General features: G+C 38.3%; 1 protein-coding gene across 1 annotated transcript in view; it reads left to right on the top strand.

Moving 5' to 3' along the window:
- The window catches only part of MEGF10 (multiple EGF like domains 10), a 51,445-nt gene that overhangs the window by 18,106 nt on the left and 11,046 nt on the right, over nt 1-22,293 (top strand). Inside the window, exons 8-13 of the mRNA XM_029086108.1 lie at nt 1,253-1,416; nt 3,621-3,723; nt 13,759-13,905; nt 15,957-16,091; nt 16,464-16,592; nt 19,677-19,805. Of these exons, the coding sequence (XP_028941941.1) occupies nt 1,253-1,416; nt 3,621-3,723; nt 13,759-13,905; nt 15,957-16,091; nt 16,464-16,592; nt 19,677-19,805 (807 nt within the window). The remainder of the gene's footprint in view (nt 1-1,252; nt 1,417-3,620; nt 3,724-13,758; nt 13,906-15,956; nt 16,092-16,463; nt 16,593-19,676; nt 19,806-22,293) is intronic.

The following is a 22,293-nucleotide window of genomic DNA, read 5'->3' as shown; positions in this document are numbered from 1 at the left end:
AAGAAACCCAGCTCTGTTTCAGCTAAAAACCAGGACAGACTGATACAATTAAATCAGTTGTGTAGCAGTTGTGGACTTTCCAGCTTCTACTCTTGCCAGTCACAGTGAAGCTTTTTTAACTCTGTTAAAGTAGCTAAGAAGCTACTGCTAAGTAGAAAGACAGGTTGTGAGGAGAAAAACTATTCCTTGAGCCTTGCATAATCCTATCTTGTGCATTGTGCAGTTTTAGTCATACTATGATGAAAAAGTACAACCAATGGTGAAATTAAACTTGTCACGTAAATGAAGGAAAATTATAAATCTTGGAAAGACACTTGAGAGAAAGTGTCTCGATTTTCTAGCTAGGATAGTATAACATTTTTTCCTGAAATAACCGCTAAATTTGAAATTATCAATCCAGAGTGTGAGGCAGCTTCATTTCAATACATGTGTTTTGCATGGTCTATTGATTAGGCTCAGTGCAGGATTATTTTTCCCTTTGCTTACTATAAACAAGGTACAAAATTAGAAACTTGGCTTGCGTCATTGCTGATGATAAAGTATGACTGGCTTATGCCGTTCCTCTTGCATCCAATAGATATTCACATTTTTAAAAAATCTATTTACATTTCTGTCTATACAGCGTGCAGTCTGCGAATCATTGCTATCAGGCATAATCAGTGGTGACTACTGCATTTTCGAACCATTTTCCATTACATTCTTTTTCATATTTGGAGGGAAGTACAGAAATAATCTGAAAGGTCTTCTGTTTGTCCTTGGAGAAATACAACTTATGCACTACTTTCATGTTTTCTCTTTTTTTTGTGTCTTAAGATTTCTGTGAAAACCATATTACAGAACTATCTGTATTGAACACTGGTAGAAGAATTATGAAAGCAGCAGCTTAAGTCTAGGGAAAATATTCCTAATTTTTTTCAGGCTATAACTTAAAACTTTCAGTATACTGTAGTGCTTCTCAGTGAAATTCCAAGGTGCGTCTGTTTTGATTTCAGATCTCCCATCAATTGCTTTTGTATGTTGGCACTCATCTACAGATGTGTGCTGTGCACAGATGTTACAAGGTGCCCTTGAGCACCTTTGTTCAAACCTGGACAAGTCCTCCACTGAACCTGCTGATACTAGCATGTAGTAAATGTTACTCCAGTATTGCGCCTCTCTGAGAGGTGCCACATGGTAGGCAGAGGGAAACGTCCTCAGAGAGGAATGGGGCAAAAACTGATTAATTTGTCACTTTAATTCTTATTTTTGGCAGGTTGGCATGGTGTAGATTGCTCAATAAATTGTCCCAGTGGTACCTGGGGACTTGGCTGTAACTTAACTTGCCAGTGTCTTAACGGAGGGGCTTGCAATGCTCTGGATGGAACCTGTACCTGTGCCCCAGGCTGGAGAGGAGAAAAATGCGAACTGCCTTGCCAGGTAGTTTAATAATTTAACTGAATTTTGCACTGTAGGATAATTCTGAGCAGTAGCATGATAAGAGTATCTGAACTACAGTGTAAAACTAGAAACCATACCTTGCTTTGAATGAAAATTTGTTCTGTTGAACTGCTCTCAGAATGCTCAGAAGTTGGGGTTTGGTTTTTTTTTTGGGGGGGTGGTTGTTTTTGGGTTTAAGATGAGATGTAGCATATACTGATATAGTGAGTAAAGTGGCAAACAAATACTAAAATATTCTGGAATGCTGATTAGAGTGCCATCTGTGCACGTTTATGTAGTGTTTCCAACAATGCATCTCCATCAGAAGACTTAATTTTTATTTTCTGGAAAGCAGCTTTGTTTATCACTTAGTGTCTGATTGTGAAGGATGATGAGATTTCCCAGGCTCTATTAGCTCTTCTAAAACTGACTTATTAAAAAAGGTAGGTATTGTTTCATAGCATTTGCTTCGCTGTTTGAAATTTAGCAAAATAATGCTTAAAAGCATTTCTAAATCAGATAATTTAGCATGCCCATGCTCATTGTCTTGCTCTCTCTCTCTCTTTTGCTATGTCAAATGATGTCCATAAGCATTAACATATTTCAAATTGATATTCTGCCTCAAAATTCCAGAGCAGGAGAATAAAAAGAAAACTAATTCAAATGTGTCCAGTGTTGTCTGAATTTTTTTATTGTTTGAGCAGAGAGTTTATTTAAATAAATGTATTTCAATTTGTTTCAATAACTTCAGAAAATTAATATCACTGCCCAGATTGTTACTGAAGATTTGAATAAGGTTTGTACTTCAGTCCAAATATATAGCAGACTAAAAATACTGCTTTTCAATAACTTATTTGAGGATTTTCTTTCTTTCCAAATCTGATTATGTGCAAAAGAAATGCTTAATCTTTTCCTTTTCTGTATATAAAAATATATTGTTGAGATGATCAAATGGTTACTTATACTCAAGTAATGTAAGATTTTGTTCTGTTTTTAGACTTGAAAGACTGGGAATTGAATAGCTAAATCCTGTGGAACTTGGTAGAAATGTAGGCATGGAAATCAAAGAACAGCAGATGAATTTTCATATAGGTTTTATTCTAATTTTTAATGTGAACGAGACAATTTTTTAGCCTGGAATTTAAGTGATTGGGTTTTAAACCTGATGTGTTTTTTCCTTTTTTTGCCTTTGCTGTGAGTAACCCCCCAAGTGCTACCTTAAATTATACTGACTTTTTTCAGTGTTTTTAAATTTGGTTTTGACACTTCTTCTGTAAGATCATTTAAATGTTGTACTTTGCCTTGTTTTGAGAACGCAGTTGTAAAGATCTTGCTCTTTTCAGTTTCTTAGATTTATTTTGTGTGGAATTACCCCCAAATGTATGTGCCACCTTCTACAGAAGAAGCAGAAAAGGCAAATTCAAATGTTTAGACGTAGTTGCATGAAAATCAGCTGTGCTCTTTTGGCATAGCTGAATACACCAAGAAAGATGCTCAACTTGTAACTTTAATATTTCTTGTTGGTTCAAAAAATGTTTCATGGCCAGAAAATAATTTTATTTTGTGTACTGTACCAACACCAAAGAGTTTATCTTTTTAACATAGTATATGCTGTAGTGCACAGGGAAGAATTTTTAATCCAAAGACAATGATACAGTTTGCATTTTGTGTAATAATCTTCACATTGAAGATACATTTTCATCAAATGTTTTACTACTCTTTTTTTAGAAATTGTGGCTTTATGTGATAACCTTTTTGACCAATACGCAGGGAGGTCAGAGTCTAAGCAGAAAGGAGACTGAATTAGTTTCCCATCAGGGGACCCCCAGGTCCTGGAGCAGGAAATCAGCTGTAGGGGATATCAGAGGCACAGCGCAAGAAAGCTTTCACTGCAGCCTCTGATACTGCAGATTACTGTGTTTTGAATCACCATCTCTAGGTCCATTAGTCTGGGATTTTTCAAGAGAATGTAATTAATTCTGTATCTTCACCTTTTAAATGAAATAATTAAAATGCAGGACACTAGTATGTTCCAAAATCCATAAGTGTTTTGTATTAAGAAAACAGATTATGGATTCAGGAGAGATCTGTGATTGCTTTTCAAGGCAGGACTGACCAGAACTTGTTCTCCTCTAACTCCCAGTTAGTTGTAATCTCTGGGTTGTTTTTTTTTTTAATTTTTTTTTTTTCCCTTTTTGCCACAGGACGGCACCTATGGTATGGATTGTGCTGAACGCTGTGACTGCAGCCATGCTGACGGTTGTCATCCCACCACGGGTTACTGTCGCTGTCTACCAGGATGGTCAGGTACAAAAGAGACTGTCATGAAGGACAACAAGAGTTTCCCTTATGGTGGGGACTTGGTCTTGCCTTTTGGTTTTGTGGGTAGAGGAAGAGTATGTGGGGTTGGAAGGAAAAAAGGGCCAGTTCTTTGGCTGCTGTGTCCCTTCTGTGATTCACAGGCAATGTTACTTTGTTGAGTGTAGATCTGCAGAAAAGTGGGAATAGAACGGGAAATCTTAAAACTTGGGCTCTTCCACAGTATGATTCCTTATGAAAGTGGTGAATAACTGTAAATATTCAGTGTTTTGCTGGCAGCTTTGGTAGGTAAAGTATCACACCCAGGAACTCAGAAAGCTTTGCTCAGGCAGCCAAAAAGACCATAAATCATGCAGAAGCTGAGCTGAGGTTTGAGTTTCTCAAACTAAAAAAAAAAAAAAAAAAAGTTCCTCTGCACATATCTTGTTCTGTATGAAAATTGTTGTACTTTTTTCAGAAAGTTTCTCCAGCATTTTTATGGTGGTTTTAAGAACTATGTGTTTAATTATTCATCAAAATTTGTTTTTGACACTCTTGTTGCACTCTTGTTTGTGGAAAGCAAGACTTTTTGAAAATACGATGAAACTAAGCAGAAGGGCAAGCTATCACTATATGTTCCCTTTATCTCTAGGAGGTAGTTTTAGTTCTCTTATAGATTTCTAAGCTCTAAGTGTTGGAAAAACTCTTCCATCTTCAAGAGGGATTTATTTACACCATAAGATTGCCCCTGTTGGGAGTGTTCTGGGATTTGTGTCTCACTGTGATACTATTGTGTTGCAAGGGTCAGATTTCATGTCACCTGTTTGTATGGACTCATTCCATTTAATAATGAGAAGTAAGCATGAAAAACACACCTTAAATGAACAAAGCATGTTTCTGCTGTGAAAAGAAGGGAGGGTTTTCTGTGATTTCAGATATAACCTAGTATTATTTATTACCCACTCACTCATTTATAAGTTATAATTGACTTGCAGGTTCATGATATAATTGTTTTCTTTTTTTTTCTCTTGCTTCCAGACAGAGTAGATGGAGCTGAGCAGGCAACGTGTAGCAAGTAATTTATTTGACAAGTTTAGCAAATCATTGTGCTCACAAAAGTTTGTGTGGGGCTTACAACTTCCTCAGATACAGTCTTTACTGAGTTTTTTCCTGAACTTTGATTTTTACATGCTATTTTTTTCTAACTCTGTGGATGGATCATGGGTGTTTTGTTCAAAGTACATAATACTTCTTGTCTCCAGTTCAGGTTGTAGTTGATTAGAGCTTACCTGGTGTTTTTTCTACTTCCTGTTCACATGAACATGACTTTTATAATTACTGGGGGTTAGGAAGTGGAAATCTGTTGGGAATACAGATGTGGACAGGAAGGGCTCCTCCTTTGCCTTGGAAGACCAAACACATTTCTTACTTCTGCAGTTGTCACCCTTTTCAGTGTGAAAGAGAGAGTCTTCCAGAGCCAGTATTCACCTAACTGAGCCAGGAATTTGTTGGTTTTATTCTCTTCCCACAAGCTGCAGTGTGACTTATCATCAGCCACTCAGATACCTCTGGGAAATGACTACAAGAGTGAAAAATAATAAAATTTATTTGATTGAATTATGGAAAAATACTATTAGCATTATGTCCTCTATTACTATTTTGTGAGACACTATTTTGTGTTTATAGTGTTATGATGTTGATGGCCTTTGATGACTGTTCTTACTTTCAGGTAGTTTCAGGTAATTGTGTGTGTTTGGACGCACTTTCTCACTGCGTATATTTGGATCTGCTCAAAATATGATTTCGTAAATTAATAAATGTATTAAGCAAAGAATACCCACATTAAAAATGTGAACAGTTGCTGATCTTGAGCAACCATGGTAGAGCTGTTCACAAGTTCCGAATCTACTACTCAAAATACATCCTGTGAGTTTTCTGAAACTGAGACAAATCATTAGAGGCCCAAAGTGTGTTAATGAATGAAACCAAATTAAAATAGGTAGTTTTGAAAGGACATACTAAAAATCTAGCAACTTTCTATAACGGGTTATAAAAATTACGTAGCCAGTGTGATATAACTAATCTGGGATGTGCTGAAGGCTTCAAGCATAGCAGAAACCTTGACTATACTTGAATGCAGGTATTGAGGAGACTATTTTTGCCTTTAATGAAATCTTATTTTGTCTTCGTATTTAGAAAGGAAGAAGTTTTCACTAGAAAGAGACTTCATTCGTGATTATAGATAAAACTGAGTATCTGTCTCTGGAGGATGTCATCACAGCAGCATGCATAACAGACTAGTTTCAACATGTTGGTGTTGTCTAGACACACAATATGACATAAATGGCATGGTTTGCTTTATGCTCAGTGTCTGGAGAAATTCTCCTCCCACACTTCACATGTCAGAGCAATGCCCGTGAGGAATCTGGTCTCTGCATAGATACTTATATTTAGAATGATTAAAAAATTGAGAGAATACTTTAGAAACAGGTCCTCAAATAGTTGTGCTGTAATGTTACATTGCAGAGATGGCATTAGATTGTAGGATTAAGAAGGGAGGTTGTATACCTATTTACATGCGTAATTGAAGGAGAAGCAGATGGAGGATTTGTGAAAATATAGAAAGTTACTAAAATGCAACAAATTATTTTAGAAGAACTTAGATTTTTTTTCTATTAGATTTGTTAAAGTAACCATCAGACTTCTTAGTTTTTGGTGGTTAGTATTACCTACCTAAAAAAACAAAGAGAGGAAGAAACTGATTTTTGGATCAGTCTAATGCTTATCTAACTCAAATGAAGGATTTAGTTGTTTAAAAACCATTGGGAGGGTAGTGTCTAAAAATAAATACATTTGAAGAAAATTTAAAATGTGAACGTTTATGTCTGTTTTCTTTTTTAACAAGAATAGATTGATGAATCTAAGGTAAACTTCCCCAACTGTTTTGATGCCACCAAAATTATATAAAGGTGCCAAAAAGATATTTTAAATGTCATATTTTTCTCAGCCCTGGAAACAGATCAGTTGTCTACACTTTCCCCAGGGAATTTCATCAGAGGGAATAGTCTGTATAACTTTGCAGAAATAAATGAAGGGAGAAGATTTTTTGCTTGCTGGGTGACACAGGTGTACCATAACATGGGGAAATGCTGCACGAGGAGGGGGGGTTCACTGGCCTGGTAGAGTGCATGCTCCCTCAGGTGGAAAGGGACCTCAGAGCTGCTGAAGTGGGCACAAGTGCTATTGTTGTGTACCAAAGGGCAGCCTAGGTAACTTGCCACCATTTACTTTAGGATCAAGATGCAGCTGGGCATTCAGTCAACAATTAGATGCTATTCGGTGTAGGTTTTTTAAGTAGTTTTTTTATTTATTTTTGGACATGCTAATGTATTATCTTTTGCTTCTGGGTCCTAGTTAAGAGCAAAAGTGTAAGTTGAGTTATTGACTTATGTTGTCATGAGCTGTTACAAAGCTCAAGAAATATTTTAAATTGGTTTTAATCAGGTTCTGTTTTAATTTAGGGTATCTGTTTTTAATTTTGGTTCTGTTGCCTAGGGGGATACTTAGTTTTTTCACCCTAAACAAAAGTGATTTCCTTTAAAGGACTTCTGTTACAAATCCTACCCTCTCTGTAGTTTACACCAAGTGCTCCCTGTACAGCAGCTTAATTATGTTTAGAAAAGCAAGAGTTAAGGGTGATGTTTTTTTCCTGGCAATCTGACCATTCCATCACGTTCCAGGAGCCACATGACAGGATGGCACAAAGGAGAAACACCCGCCCACACAGAGGATGATGTCTGTCCCAAATGCTCTCATCCCTTGACATTTTCACTGTATCTTATAAATAACTTTTTACTTGGAGACAGTGGAAAAGAGTAAGAACCATTAAAATAGAAAGCAGAAGAAAGACGTAGAATATGTACTCCCCCAATAAGTAATGTTAATTAATTCTCCTAATAATTTCTGCCAAAACTTTAAGTTAACTTCCTGTTAAAGATCCATCTCTACTGCTTCTTTCAGTGACCACAATCCAGCAAGCATCACAGTAACTGTTAATTTAAGCCCTTAATCTTATCTGTTCTGCAAGCAGCTGTCAAAATACAATTTTTCCAAATCATATAAAAGATGAGAGAAGTCATATTCTTGCAAACTGAGATTTCACATTAAAGCATTGTGAAAAGGGCAAAAGTTTTATCCAGACAGTTTGTTTATTGCTGTATTAGAGTAATGTGGGTGTTGTTGATAACACACTACTGTTGTACTTGAGTGCAGTTCTGCTGGACCTTTCTGTTTGTGAAGAAATGTCATGTCATACTGACATGACATTTGTTAATTTAAAAATCAATTTAAAGGTTATGCATTGCCAGGGATTATGAAATACCACTTGTCTGCTGTCTGTATCAAAACAATAGCATTGTTTTATGGAAAAGACAGATGCAGTAGTATCAGCCTACACTTTACCAGCATGTGTAGTATTCATCCATATGCTATAGCAGATAGGGTGTTGGTGACTTTTTGCTGTGTTGGACACCTGCTGATGCTAGTCATATTGCCCATCACCAGATGTGTTGTTTCTGTGAGGAAATGCTGTGTCTTTCCATGTGCTCCTGACCTGATTTCTTAGAGGCACATTTGTTGCTGGATTATAACATCTGACACCCGCCCAACTGATGCAAATAACCAGGTCCCCTGGGAAGCACGAACTAGAACTCTCCCCTGCTCCTTAGCTTTTAATGTGTATATATTTTTTTCCCTGCCTACATAGAAGAAAAAAGACATAAAAGAGTACTGTCATGGGTCTCCCTCGCCTTAGGACTGAGAAGCGAGCTGCTGCTGGAGTGGCGTGCATGGTGCTGGCTACTCAGTGCAGCTAGGCCAAGGACTTCTTGCAAGAGCATAGATTTCCCTCCACCTTGGCCGATTTTGCTTGTGCTCCTAAAGCACAAGGTTCCATTGTGATGAATAATCAGTGTACCGCAAAATGAATTCACATATGGGCAGTGTGTCGTGATAAATGGCTCATTTACCTTCCAAACTTAGGGACACGCATTCTTCAGTCAGAGGTTTGGCCTACCATACGTCTGACTTCACTGTGTCTATAACTCTATCTAATGCCTATGCACTGTGGTGGATCATTATATGGAAGAAATACCACTCTTCTAGAAAAAGAACTTTAAACCAGTAGATTAAGTACATTTACTTTCTACCTATTGAGACAGTAAGAAAAGGAGAAGTATTATTTTCTTGTGGCTACCTACAATGTGCTAGGTGAAAAGAATAGTATCACTGGAGTGGATGAGAGTATGTAGCAGCAGTATGTCACAGAATCACAGAATGTCAGGGATTGGAAGGGACCTCAAAAGATCATCTAGTCCAATCCCCCTGCCAGAGCAGGAACCTAAATGAGATCACACAGGAAGGCGTCCAGGCAGGTCTTGAATGTCTCCAGAGAAGGAGACTCCACAACCTCCCTGGGCAGCCTGTTCCAGTGCTCTGTCACCCTCACTGTAAAGAAGTTTCTTCTCAAGTTTAAGTGGAACCTCCCATGTTCCAGCTTACACCCACTGCCCCTTGTCCTACCATTGGGTATCACTGAGAAGAGCCTGGCTCCATCCTCATGACACTCACCCTTTAGATATTTATAAACATTAATGAGGTCACCCCTCATTCTCCTCTTCTCCAAGCTAAAGAGACCCAGCTCCCTCAGCCTTTCCTCATAAGGGAGATGTTCCACTCCCTTAGTCATCTTTGTGGCTCTGTGCTGGACTCCCAAAAGCAATTCTTCCACTAAAATTTGCGGATACTGATGTTTGCCTTCAAACTCCGATACAGCACTGGTTTTGTTGACAAGCTTTTGTAGCTGGCTTCCTACCAAAACTCATGGGCACAAACTCTCCTGCTGCTGCACTGAAGAAGCAGTAGTCTGAAGTTCTAGAGAAAAATCCTTGATGCTTTAATTAGCTCCTTCATTTAAGACATTTTTATTTAGTCTTCTAGCTATCTTCAGCTAGGGAGGCAGGTACTTCTCTTCCCTTAAAAGACAATGCGGGTACTTCTGAATAGTGTCTATGAAGTTTTTCACTTCCCTGTGCTGTTTCTCTCTTTTCTTTGGGCTGCTAATCCATCATTTAACAGAGAAGCAGGGCAGCATTTCTCACCATCAGAAGTCTCAGCTTCCCTGAGCAGAAGTGATCTAGTGTTTGTTTCTCTCAAATGTGAAGTATGATATCTTGGACTGTAATGGAAATGTATCAGCTTTAATGACACCAAGATTTTCCCAGGTTTTGAGGGCTTGATCCTTCCCTTGTTTAGGCTGTTTTATACCCACTTTAGCTCTGACTATGGGAAGTACACCAATATACAAGTGGGGTTTTAATTCTGAGAGACTATACTAGAAAGTTCCATGTGTTGTGAAGATAAATTGTAAAGCAAATGCACATTCATTATGAAAAGAATAATTATTTTAAAAGTTTGGATATATTTGTATCAGACTAATGGAAACATAATAAGATGGAAAATAGCACTTAATACAATAATAAATTTGCCTAGGAAGATGATAAGAAATAATTGATAGACTTTTTTTTCCCCTTTGAGTACTAAAACAAATTAGCTCTCCATTGATCTGCCTTGGATGGATCATTGAGTCTCAGCTTAAAAATATAGCATAAGGAGTATGTAAACACTCTGCTAGCATGGGCAGAAACACTAGTATCCCTGAAGAATTATTTACTTCATTCATGCAATTACGAATGCTGGGGGAATGCTGATTTAGATGTGAGGCCCCCAGCATAAAGCACTTGGCATTAAATGTATGAGCATTTCTTCAGAGCAGCTTAGCTGAAGTTTATCGTGACCATTCAGCTATTGCCTAGCAACTTGTGAAGGCCATCAAAGAGCTCTTTGTCCATGGCTCTGGCAAAAACATTTCCTTGCAGATATCCTTATCAGTATCAAAATCAACATGAAAACTTATCAGAAAACAGTTTTCTTGCAGAAGAGATTAATACTCACTTGAAATTGTGGCAATCACAAGCCAGTACACCGTTGATACAATTGTTGTAAAAGCTGAGTCTAATATTGCTTTGAAAGCTGTAAGAAAAATGTTTCTTTTTCCTTACTAATTTCTAGCTTTTCTATGAATGCATGGCTTTCTTTGCCAATACTTCATATAAAGCATCACAGTCTGGAAAAATATGTTTTTATTTTTTGATCCTTTTAATATTTCTAACCTGTTCTTTCTCAAAAATACACATATTTGATTTCCACAGCTATAAGATGTGAAAAAGTTTCACATTTTTAAGTTTCTTTTAAACTTACCTAAATAATAGTGGGTGAGAATTAAAACTGTTTTTATAAGTAGAGATGCAATAAATCACTAAATGAATTAGTATTCCTGATTTGCTATATTCATTCTTGTCACTCATACACAGGAGTTAAATTGATTTTGCTTATAATCAATAGTGAATATAATAAAATTCCTTTTATAGTGAAACAGAAGTCTGCACTCTTTTGGTATGTTATATTGACATAATTATTATTCAGTGATACTTACAATATACTGCTTCTTTGCTAAATAGAGGGGTATCATTCTTCACCTGACTGCCTCCTGGTAAGGTGTGAAAGTAGGAAAGAAAAGGTATTTTTTTCAGTTTCCCTAATGGACAGTTTTTCTTGATGTGTACTGGGGGAACTTTTTTCCTTTTTCATTTGTAGTGGTAGTTGTTGGCTCTTTTAAGTATTGCGGCTCTGTGCAGCATGGGGCCCATTGTCTTTTCTATCCCAGTGTGCCCAGTATCACCCTTTGACACCATGCTGTCATAAAGCATCCTCTGTGCACAGATCAAAATGATATAATTGAGCCTGGTGTTGTTGTATGTCACTAGTCTACATAATCTCAGATAATGCACTATGGTAACTCTTGGCAACCACTGACTTGTTAATAGTGACCATTGTATACTCAACACCACTGAAATCCATTAAGACTCCATGAAAAATGTCTTTTCTCTAGCAGGGTTCACTGAGTGAAGCTATGTGTGATATGACATATAACACGCACATTGAACAGAATGCTAGGCTCAATACTGAAATCCTCTGCATGTGTCTGCTTGTACTTTCACAGACTTACAAACCTGAGTTCTCAAATTTGGGAACCTCAAGCAGAGCAGTCTTACACGTCTGAAATAAGTGGTCTTGTTTCTAAAAAAACTGCTATGATCTCGTCCTGCTCATGTGCATCAACATCTCTCAGAATTAAACCACTCTCTTTTATCTATTTATCCACAATAGTTAATGAAAAAGTTGGCCCAGCTACTGAGAAGCCAAACTACACTGCCTCTCAAATGTAGATAATGAGAGCAGAATGACATTGCCTATGCAAGCAAAAATTAAAAAGTAATGATACAAGAAGCCTTTCATTTTCTAACAATAAATTTGGTTTAGGTCAGTATTCACCAGTGATCATTGTACAATTAGGGCTTTTAGGTGGCCCATGTATTGTCTGCTGCTGGTTTAGCATCTGGATTCTAACAAGCAAGTGTTTTCTCGCTTGCTGATGTTAGTGCAATCTGTTGAACCACATATTTGATTATTCAATCTGTTGATTGTCTTACAGAGCAACAAACAATGTGAGAGTCTGGAGTTCCACTTTTCCTCTAATTAGAGAGTTAGTCTTTGGATATAGGTAGCTTTACAAGGTACGTGCTATGAGGGTTGAGGAGTCACCTCTGAGTCTTGTCCATCAATACACAGTAGGTTTTATTCTTCAAGGTTAAAAGATTTCTTCCTAGTCACATGTGAAACTGTTTTGCTTTTTTAGGACTCTGGCAGCCAGTGAACTTGTGCCATATTTTGCTGGAAATACTTACAAAGCAAGACATGCTTGTGATTGGATTCAGTCCATTTTCCCTTAGCGAAGGGCTTACTTCAGTAGAGGTGCTACAATAATACTTAATTGTTAATGCAAAGTACTGTAGACACAATACAGTCTGAGTTCCACAGTGATGCCTGCTGGCATTTAACATGCAGCATGCTTTTCAAAGCAAATAGCGGAAGAAACAAACAGGGAAGTTCTATTTAATGTTGCTGCATTGCAAAGAAAAAAAACCATCCCGTGATTAGATTATTGTAATTAGTGGTTTATATTATGACTTATATATAGGGGTTCAGGTTGTGTCTGTTTTATAATTGATTTTATGCCAAAAATGGTTAGACAAAGCACTGACTGACCAGCATCCTTAACACTGTTGCAGCTAAGCATTTTGGAATGCTCACATGGTGTGTTTGGAAACCCTTTGTGTATGCTACATTTTTCCATTTGGTATGAGGCTTAGCAGTAATCAGCTCACCACTAATTAGCAATCATTCTGTGTCCTGCACCCTATTATTATACAAAATTATGTCAGGCCTTAAGAATTTTTATATCCAGAAGGAAAAGTTTCAGCAATACCTTTTGTCCTGCGTTTCCCTAACCTAAAATTTGAAAATATGCCTTTGCTGTTTTAAAATGGCCATTATGGAGGAAGCAAAACCCATCATTTTGCTGCATTTGCATTACTTCCTACTTTTGATTCTCTTTATTGATACCAGTAGTGAAAGTGAGAAGAATAAAAGACCTTTTTAAATTTTTGTATGTGTAAAGGTCTTGGAAAATTATGGAACTCTTTACATTATTGAGAGGTTAGCATTCATCTTTGTAGATCTTAAAGTATCAGTGGGCAGGAAGCCTGGAGGTGGCATTCCATGGAGCTCTTATGTGCCATTTGAATCTTCAGAAGCGCTTTCCTGTTACAGAACTCAGGATCAGCCCCTATGTACATCTCATCAAAACTGGAATATGAAAGAAAGTCACGTTTCTGGGGGAAGGCAGAGGCAGAGATGCAAGTTTACCTTGTTCTTGTTCTATTTTACTAGTGTTAGTGATATTTTCATTAACAGGTTTTGTGAGCTCTGTTTAAAGAATGAGTCGTCTGAGGACCGAAGGTTTAAACTAACTACAAATAAGAGTTCTTTACGAAGGCTGACAGTTTTGTTTATTTATGGTTGTAGGCATTCACTGTGACAGTGTGTGTGCTGAGGGACAGTGGGGTCCAAATTGCTCATTGTCTTGTTACTGCAAAAATGGAGCATCCTGCTCTCCAGATGATGGAATCTGTGAGTGTGCACCAGGATACAGAGGCACCACTTGTCAGAGAAGTAAGGACAAAATAAATGCTTTAAAATCTCTATTTCTCCCTCCCTTACTTGGAATACATATGATGCCTTAATGCTTTGTTAATTGTAGTATGAAGTACTTTGAAACACTCCTTGATTGGGCGTCTTCTCAAAATGTATGAATGTAAAGAAATAAGTGTTATCTGAAATTAAGAAATGTGTCCTACTAGTATTGCTCTTCTTGTTATGGTACAACTTTACTTTTATTCACATTATTTTATGTCTGTGCCATGATGTCATTATGCACATAACTTTATAAGAAACGAATTTAGTAGGAGATTCCATTCCAAAGGCAAGCAATACTGAATGTGATTGACCAACATTAATTTTGCAATACAAACATGCATGAGTTTCAGCAGCTAGAAACTTTAGCTTTCTGTTGAGTCTGGTAGGAATCACTGCCTTAATTATTACTTTTTTAACACTTATTTTGAAGCGGCAAAGAATGGCCAGTTGGATCAGGCCTCACAGTAACTATTAGACAATATCATACGTACCCCTCGTTGCATTTCAGAAATTTGTCTCTGTAAGATTTAAATGTTACAAGAAGAGAGATACAGATGAACTGAGGCAGATCATACCAGAAACAGGGAGGCAAAAATAAGATGCTGTGCAAAATATCTGCCCTCCCAAGATGATTTGTTACAGTTTGCCAGCGGTCTAGCTGTCTTCAGTTTGTATTGTTGAAGCTGTGAGGAAAAGGTGTTCAGAGACAAGAAATGTGAGTTCTCTGCATTTGGAGGGTAGCCCTGTTTTCAGAGGAGGTCTCCCAGAAACAGGGTCCAGAAGCAGGTGGAGTAAGGCCCAGCAGAGGTGCCACTAGGTCCTCCAAAAGAGGCTTAAAGGGCAGGAGACGCCATGAATTTATTACTAGAAGCTAGAAGGAGAACCAGAGAAGGATGAAGTCCTAACAGTCCAAGAGTGGAAAGATTTCAAGCTGAAGAATGTGATTGCCCATGGCACTACTAAATCCCATGTTAGTGTAGCATTAGTATTCCTTAAACATTTCTAACTAAGTGCAGTAATTATTCTCACTATCTAATCTCTAATCAGTTAATCCAAAGGCAAACTTGGCCTAACACTACATGTAAAAATGTTCCCTGTGTTTTGGAACTGTGCCTGTAACCTGGACAAGAAGCTTCCAGTCCGGTGGCTCTCAGAGCCCCTCTCTGATGCACAGTCTGGAGGCTGAGAAGACAAAGGTCATACAAATAATTTGGATCCCAGTCAGAAAGTGCCTTTTCAGTAAACAGGAAGACCTTTTGGCACTGTTTTTTCATTTGGAAAAGTTAATCTCTCTAGAGAGATCTGACCACATAACTTGTATCGAGTGTATAATTAAAAGAGAGAATCTTGAATGAAATTAAGATATTGAGAAGATTCCAAGTTAGTTTTCATCAGTGCTAATTGCTGCTGTGCAGCAGGTATTTCTCTTAATGCATTACCTAATATTCTAATTTATCAGGAAATAAATGCCAAAAGGGATTAGAGCAACAAAGGACATTTTATGTGACAACCTTTTTTTTCCTCCTTCTTTTTTTCTTTTTTAAGAAACTAGCTTTTAGCATAAGAATTAAATAGATGACTCTGTATTTCTGGTCTCAGGTTCTAAGACAACCTTACTTATCTACAGATAAAACTATCCAGCCTGTTTTTTAAAATTACTTTTATTCTAATATGCGTTAAAAGATGTTCATATTGTAGAGGACATATAATGTACAGCCAAGCATTTGTAATATATTAAGTGTATATGCATTTCACACAGAACTCAAGTATAGTGTGGCCTGACAAGTAATGGAATGTCAATTAAGTCATTACTAACTAGAATTTAGTAAACCGTTGAGGAAGACAAGCAAATCCCCTTTCATGAGTGTAAAGCATTGAAATGTATGAATAACAACAACCATCATTGCAACTCTTGTGTATTTAGAAAGCAGAGCTAATTCAAAGTCAGCAACAAGTGCACTGAAGAATAGTTCACAGTTGTATAGAAAGTGCAGGAAGCAATGACAGTTTGTTCTTTCTGATTCCAGTTTGTTCCCCTGGGTTTTATGGACACCGCTGCAGCCAGACGTGCCCTCAGTGTGTACACAGCAGTGGTCCCTGCCACCACATTACTGGCTTATGTGACTGCTTACCTGGATTTACAGGAGCCCTCTGTAATGAAGGTACAATTTGTAATAAAGACTCTATGGGATGCAGAGACTAGGCACTGTAATAATTTTCATTCTATCACTTGGAAACTATAAAACCAGAAATAGTTTGTGTTGTAGTATGTGCAGTTTATAAATTAGGAATCTTAAGCAGGTTTAAGATGTTTGAACATTTGATCCGTAGGTATGAAACCCACTGTATTCTTATTTGTATTATTTGTATAGTGAGTATGTATAATAGTCTTACCAGAATTTATAATGCCTTTCTCTAACATTGTACTAAGCAATACATTTCTTGATCCAAATATCGGTTTATTTCTCTTGAAATAAAGAAAATACTATCTTGTTCTGATTACTAAATTTCTAATTCTGGCTACTTGTTCTCAGTATGTCCCAGTGGCAGATTTGGCAAGAACTGTGTTGGAATATGCACCTGCACCAATAATGGCACGTGTAATCCTATTGATAGATCCTGTCAGTGTTACCCTGGCTGGATTGGTAGTGACTGCTCTCAGCGTAAGTATCAGCTTTTTTCCTTTCTTTTAAAAACAAGTAATCAGGGTTCAGCTATTTAAATTCTCTACTTTTTGATAAAGAAACACTGTCTAAGTCAGAAATGAGGACTCCATGGTATATAATTAAGAGATTCTGAACTTTTCTGTATTTCACTGAAATACAGAATACATGTTTTTCTATCAGAAACACATTTGCACTACAGTTTTTCTAATAAGGGGGCTGGTGCATACAACAGGAGGGACCAATTTTTGGTCTTCCACTGCCCAAAGAAGAGTTGTAGAGAAGCTGGATCAGACTTGTTTCAGAAGTGCACTGTGGAAAGACAAGAGGCAACGTTCACAAGTTGGAGCAAGGCTGACTTTTACTAGATACAAGAAGAAAAGTCCTTACTGTGAGAGTGGTCAAGCACAGCAACTGTCCAGACAGGCTCTGAAGTCTCCAGCCTGGAAGAGGTTGTGAAGTTATCATCGTTTAAGATCCTTTGAGTAGGATCTTGGACTAAGTGATGCCAGAGGTCTCTTCCAATGTGAAAAAGTCTGTGACATGATGAACCTTGGGTTCACTGCAGTTCTTGACCTGTTGTTTGCTTGTCTGTAATTATGTCCAAACATAATTACAAGAACAAGAACAAGTCCAGAGAACAAGTCCAGAGAAGGGCCACCAGGATGATCCGAGGGCTGGAGCACCTCTCCTATGAGGACAGGCTGAAAGAGTTGGGGCTGTTCAGCCTGGAGAAGAGAAGGCTCTGGGGAGATCTTATAGCGGCCTTCCAGTACCTGAAGGGGCCTAAATGAAAGCTGGGGAGGGACTTTTCATAAGGGCAATTAATGACAAAACAAAGGGAAATGGCTTTAAGCTGAAAGAGGGTAGGTTTGGATTAGATATTAGGAAGGAGTTCTTCACTGTGAGGGTGGTCAGACACTGGAACAGGTTGCCCAGAGAAGCTGTGGATGCCCCCTCCCTGGAAGTGTTTAAGGCCAGGCTGGATGAGGCTTTGAGCAACCTGATCTAGTGGAAGGTGTCCCTGCTAATGGCAGGGGGATTGGAACTAGGTGATCTTTAAAGTCCCTTCCAACCCAAACCATTCTGTGATTCTATGATTCTATGATTCTATGATACTATGTAATCTTATCACAGTAGTGGTGTGAACATCCCAGGGCTTGTATCCTCAGGACAGTCTTATACGTAACAGTGGTATTATTTTACATATCAGGAGCTGAGGCACTGAAACACATGATGTTTTTTCTTACTACAGTTGCCTAGAGAGCTACTGGCAAGGCTCAGAACAAAGACAGGATTTTCTCAGATACAAGTTAGTGCTCTGGCTGCAAGACCATCCTTATTCATGTTAAACATTTGAACATTTTGTTAAGAAATTTTTCACTATGACTTTTTTTAAGTGCTTAGAACTTTTTGATAGATTTTTCACGTTCTTCTTTTTATAAATGTTACACAGATACTAATTTTTAGTGTCATTCTGCCTCACTTGATGAGTATGCTAAATTCGGTGAACACTTTGTTACTGACTTAAAAAGGGGAAGGGCTAGGCCTTAATTTTATTATGTTTCATAGAGTTATTTTATTAAATAATTAGGCATTCTCCTGGTGACTTGCTGGGTCTGTGCAAATTACTAATGACAGGAAAGGAGTATCTGAAGCAAAAATTCTCACAAAAAGCATATCCAATTCCATTAGGTACCAAAATCTACACAGTCTGAAATGCATGCATGCCAAACTCATTTTTATGAATAAAAGAAGCTGTACCAGACCATGATATGTCAAAATTCAAAAGACGTTGTGCTGGGCTTTCCAGGGAGGTGCATTTCCTAATAACATGCCTCATTGGTTTATATCATTTATGGTTTGACTGGTCCAGGTTAACTGACTCTGTAACAGTGTGATGTAACATCTGGTCATTTTGGAAAAAAAAGCCTTTGCTGGCTGAATTCTGTGGAGTGATTAGCATGCACAACTCAATATGATACCAAAATAAATCTTGGGTCTATTCCTGTGAAAGCCAGTAACAACAAAGGTCCCTGTTCTTATGGTAAAATAAGTAGGTAGTTGGAAGAGTAGCAGAATAGGGGTATTTAGGAGGAGGAGGGACTTAGTCACTGAATCAATAACAAGAAAATGGTGCCAGCAATATGAATGGAAGCGTCTATTGAGGCTGTGCTCATGGACCGTAACAGAGGAAGTTTATTTGCTTTGTATAAAGGCCTTTCGTTCACATGGAAAATAGTGAATCCATTAATATTTTTTTTTTAACTAGTGACCTTTTTGAAACTTCTAACCTTTTCTCTGTATATGATTTACATTCCTTCTTAGTTGTTCACTAATTTCAAACAAAAAAACCCAATGATAAAAATAATTAAAAGGCACAACTGAAGTGGAAACAACAAAAAACAAACAGTACTTTTGTTTCAATACAGCGTAGTATACTTCTTAATGAAGTGAAATATGGGCAAAGATAAGACTTTGCAAAAACACAGCACTCACATAGATGAGTCATAATGCAAACAATTAAAAGATTCAAGTGTTTTTATTTCTTTCAAATAGGTCTCTGAACAACCAAATCATTACGCAACAATAAGGAGTTAACAGCCTTTTTAAATTTACACAGGAATAAAGCTAAGGCTTCTGTGAATGACCTGTTTCTTCACTTCCATGAAATACTTATGTCGTACTTCCACAAAACTATTTTTAGATTATGCATTTCTCTACTAAAGAAATAAATGAAAACCTCAAGGTGTGAATCCTAATCAACAGAAAGGGGCTTTTCTTAGAGCAGCCTCTGCACTTAGTGATATTCTGACATGAAGAAAATTATCTTTTGCTATGTCTGAATAGTAATTAGTATTTTGGAACCACTTTCCTGTTCTAATGGCAGCACTTAGCTTCAAATTCAAACACCAAAAACCTGTGGCTATTTGCTCAGAATGGAGCAGCCCCAAAAATATGTTTAAAAGAAAAACAATGAACCCTAAACAAAGCAGTGCTCACATGTGAATGTAAGCAGTTCTATTCCTGGGTATCCAGGATCTTTGTCATTTGAGATTAATTAATTGCTCTGGATTGTTTTAGCTTGCCCACCTTCCCACTGGGGACCAAACTGCATCCACACGTGCAACTGCCATAATGGAGCTTACTGCAGTGCCTATGATGGGGAGTGCAAATGTACCCCAGGATGGACTGGCCTTTACTGTACACAAAGTAAGTGAATTTTGTTATCTGTTCTTAGTCTACAAATCAGTGACAGAATTTTCTTTCAGTATTTTCAGAATTTATTCATTCTTTCTTCCCATGCTGATGAACCTTTTTTGATCCAGAAGATGCAACATATTACTTCCATGGCTGCAGGGAAGGCCCCTGTATAAGCACCATGAAAGTGCCGAAGAGCCACTACATTCAGGCTCCCCTTTAGCCTGAACAGTCAGAGGAAGATAACTTTTGGCCGCAGATGGGCATCCCTGTGGAAGAGTCTGTTGTGCGCACACACAGAATGGATGTCTTTGACATTCAGATGCTGCTGCTGCAGATGTGTGGTGACGGCTGCAGTCCGTAGCATGGATGGTGTCAGCTGTGCAGGCACACCCCACGGGGTGGGATGATAGTACCATCTAATTCCTTCCCTCTCAGTAACCTCCCCAAGAAGTACTCTAGCAGCAGGCACCCAACAGCCAAGATTGTAAGATAACACAGAGCTGACTGAAGCCATGAGAATAGCTTCTAGCTTAGCTGTGGCCATGGTCTACTGAGGCACAGTCCCTACTGTCACTGCAAAGTGATCATCCAGTACACCTCTAGATCTGTAATTGCTACCTCCTGGGGGCGATTGCAACCAGAGATCTAACTCAGCACATGTAATTCAAATACTGATATAGAGGCTATTTTACCTAGAGCTTAGAAACGTAACTTCACTAGGCTGTAATATTATAATTTGCTTTGGAATTTTCTTCATGTAATTAGTACATTAATACTGATTTTTTTTCCAAGATCTTTTAATTAATATAAAAATACAAGCAGTGCAGTGACTGGGTATAGGTATATGGCACTCATTATATGCTCATAACAAGTTTGAGAAATAAACACTTGTTAGAGATAGATATTGATAAAGTTGGCTTCTTGTCTTTATCATATTACAGCTTCAATTTGGTTTATCTTCAGTCCAGGCACTCCCACTGTCTGTAATCTGGGCACAACCATTATCTTTGAACTCAAGAAAAATAAGACTGCTAACTGCTTTTTGCATTCAGTGTTTAGATACATGTTCTTCATAAAATCAGAACTCTCCTTTTTCAACTGAGTAATGTCATAGTGTCAGGAAATAACAGATATAGAGCCATATGGATACAGCTCTGGAAGACATCCACTTACTGGTTCAGCTGTCAGCTATCATGGTTATTTTGCTTCCTGCTGGTGAATAATGATGTCTTTGCGGTGATATGTCGTCTTCATACTGAAATGGTATCTTTGTGAGGAGCTGAGATACAGTATGTTATTTTATTACTTTTTTTTCTTCAACATCAACTGTGCAGGAAATACGTCCAAGGCTTCATTCATCACTGAGCAGACATCCTGCTCTGGTTCACAAACTGCCCTCTTTCTCCTCCTTCAAGTATTTTCTTAAACCCATTTCTTTGAGGAGCTCTTCTTGCTGCCTTCTTCTGAACATCTGTTGTCCATACAATTTCCCAACCTCATTTTTATGTAGTTTTTACTTAATACGTGTTTTGAAAAATTTAAATTAGGGTAGGACTTGATCTATTTTGTGCTTTTTTGGATCTATTTTGTGTAAAGGCTGTGGTGCTATTCAATGAGACATGGACACACTGGAGATCTGGGTGGAAAGGAACCTAATGAGGTTCAACAAGAGCAAGTGCAGAGTCCTTCACCTGGGGAGGAATAACCACATGCACCAGTACAGGCTGGGGGCTGACCTGCTGGAGAGGAGCTCTGTGGAAATGGAGCTGGGTGTCCTGGTGGACAGCAGGCTGGCCATGAGCCAGCACTGTGCCCCTGTGGCCAGGAAGGCCAACAGTATCCTGGGGGGTATTGAGAAGAGTGTGGCCAACAGGTTCTTCTCCCCCTCTACTATGCCCTGGTGAGACTGCATCTGGAATAGTGTGTCCAGTTCTGGGCCCCACAGTTCAAGAGGGACAGGGATCTTCTAGAGAGAGTCCAGCGGAGGCTGCAAAGATGATTAGGGGTCTAGAGCATCTCCCATATGAGGAGAGGCTGAGAGAGCTGGGACTCTTCAACCTGGAGAAGAGCAGACTGAGAGTGGATCTGATCAATGTCTATAAATACCTGAAGCGTGGGGACCAAATGGATGGGGCTGATCTCTTTTCAGTGGTGCCCAGTGACAGGACAAGGGGCAGTGGCCAAAAGCTGGAATACCAGAAGTTTCACACAAATGTAAGAAAAAACTTCTTTACTGTGAGGGTGACGGAGCACTGGAACAGGCTGCCCAGAGAGGCTGTGGAGTCTCCTTCTCTGGAGATGTTCAAAACCTGCCTGGATGCTTTCTTGTACAACCTGCTCTAGGTGAACCTGCTTTGGCAGGGGGGTTGGACTGGATGATCTCCTGAGGTCCCTTCCAACACCTACAATTCTGTGATTGTGCTTAAAGAATGCCATGTTGAGTAGTGGGGCTGGAGAAATGACTTCTCAATAACATAGTGAACTTGCATTTTATTTC

Source organism: Antrostomus carolinensis, unplaced genomic scaffold (assembly GCF_000700745.2).
Source record: "Antrostomus carolinensis isolate BGI_N321 unplaced genomic scaffold, ASM70074v2 scaffold9787, whole genome shotgun sequence".
NCBI lineage: Eukaryota > Metazoa > Chordata > Aves > Caprimulgiformes > Caprimulgidae > Antrostomus > Antrostomus carolinensis.
The sequence above is the reverse complement of the archived record's forward strand: the minus strand, read 5'-3'. Positions and strand labels throughout refer to the sequence as shown.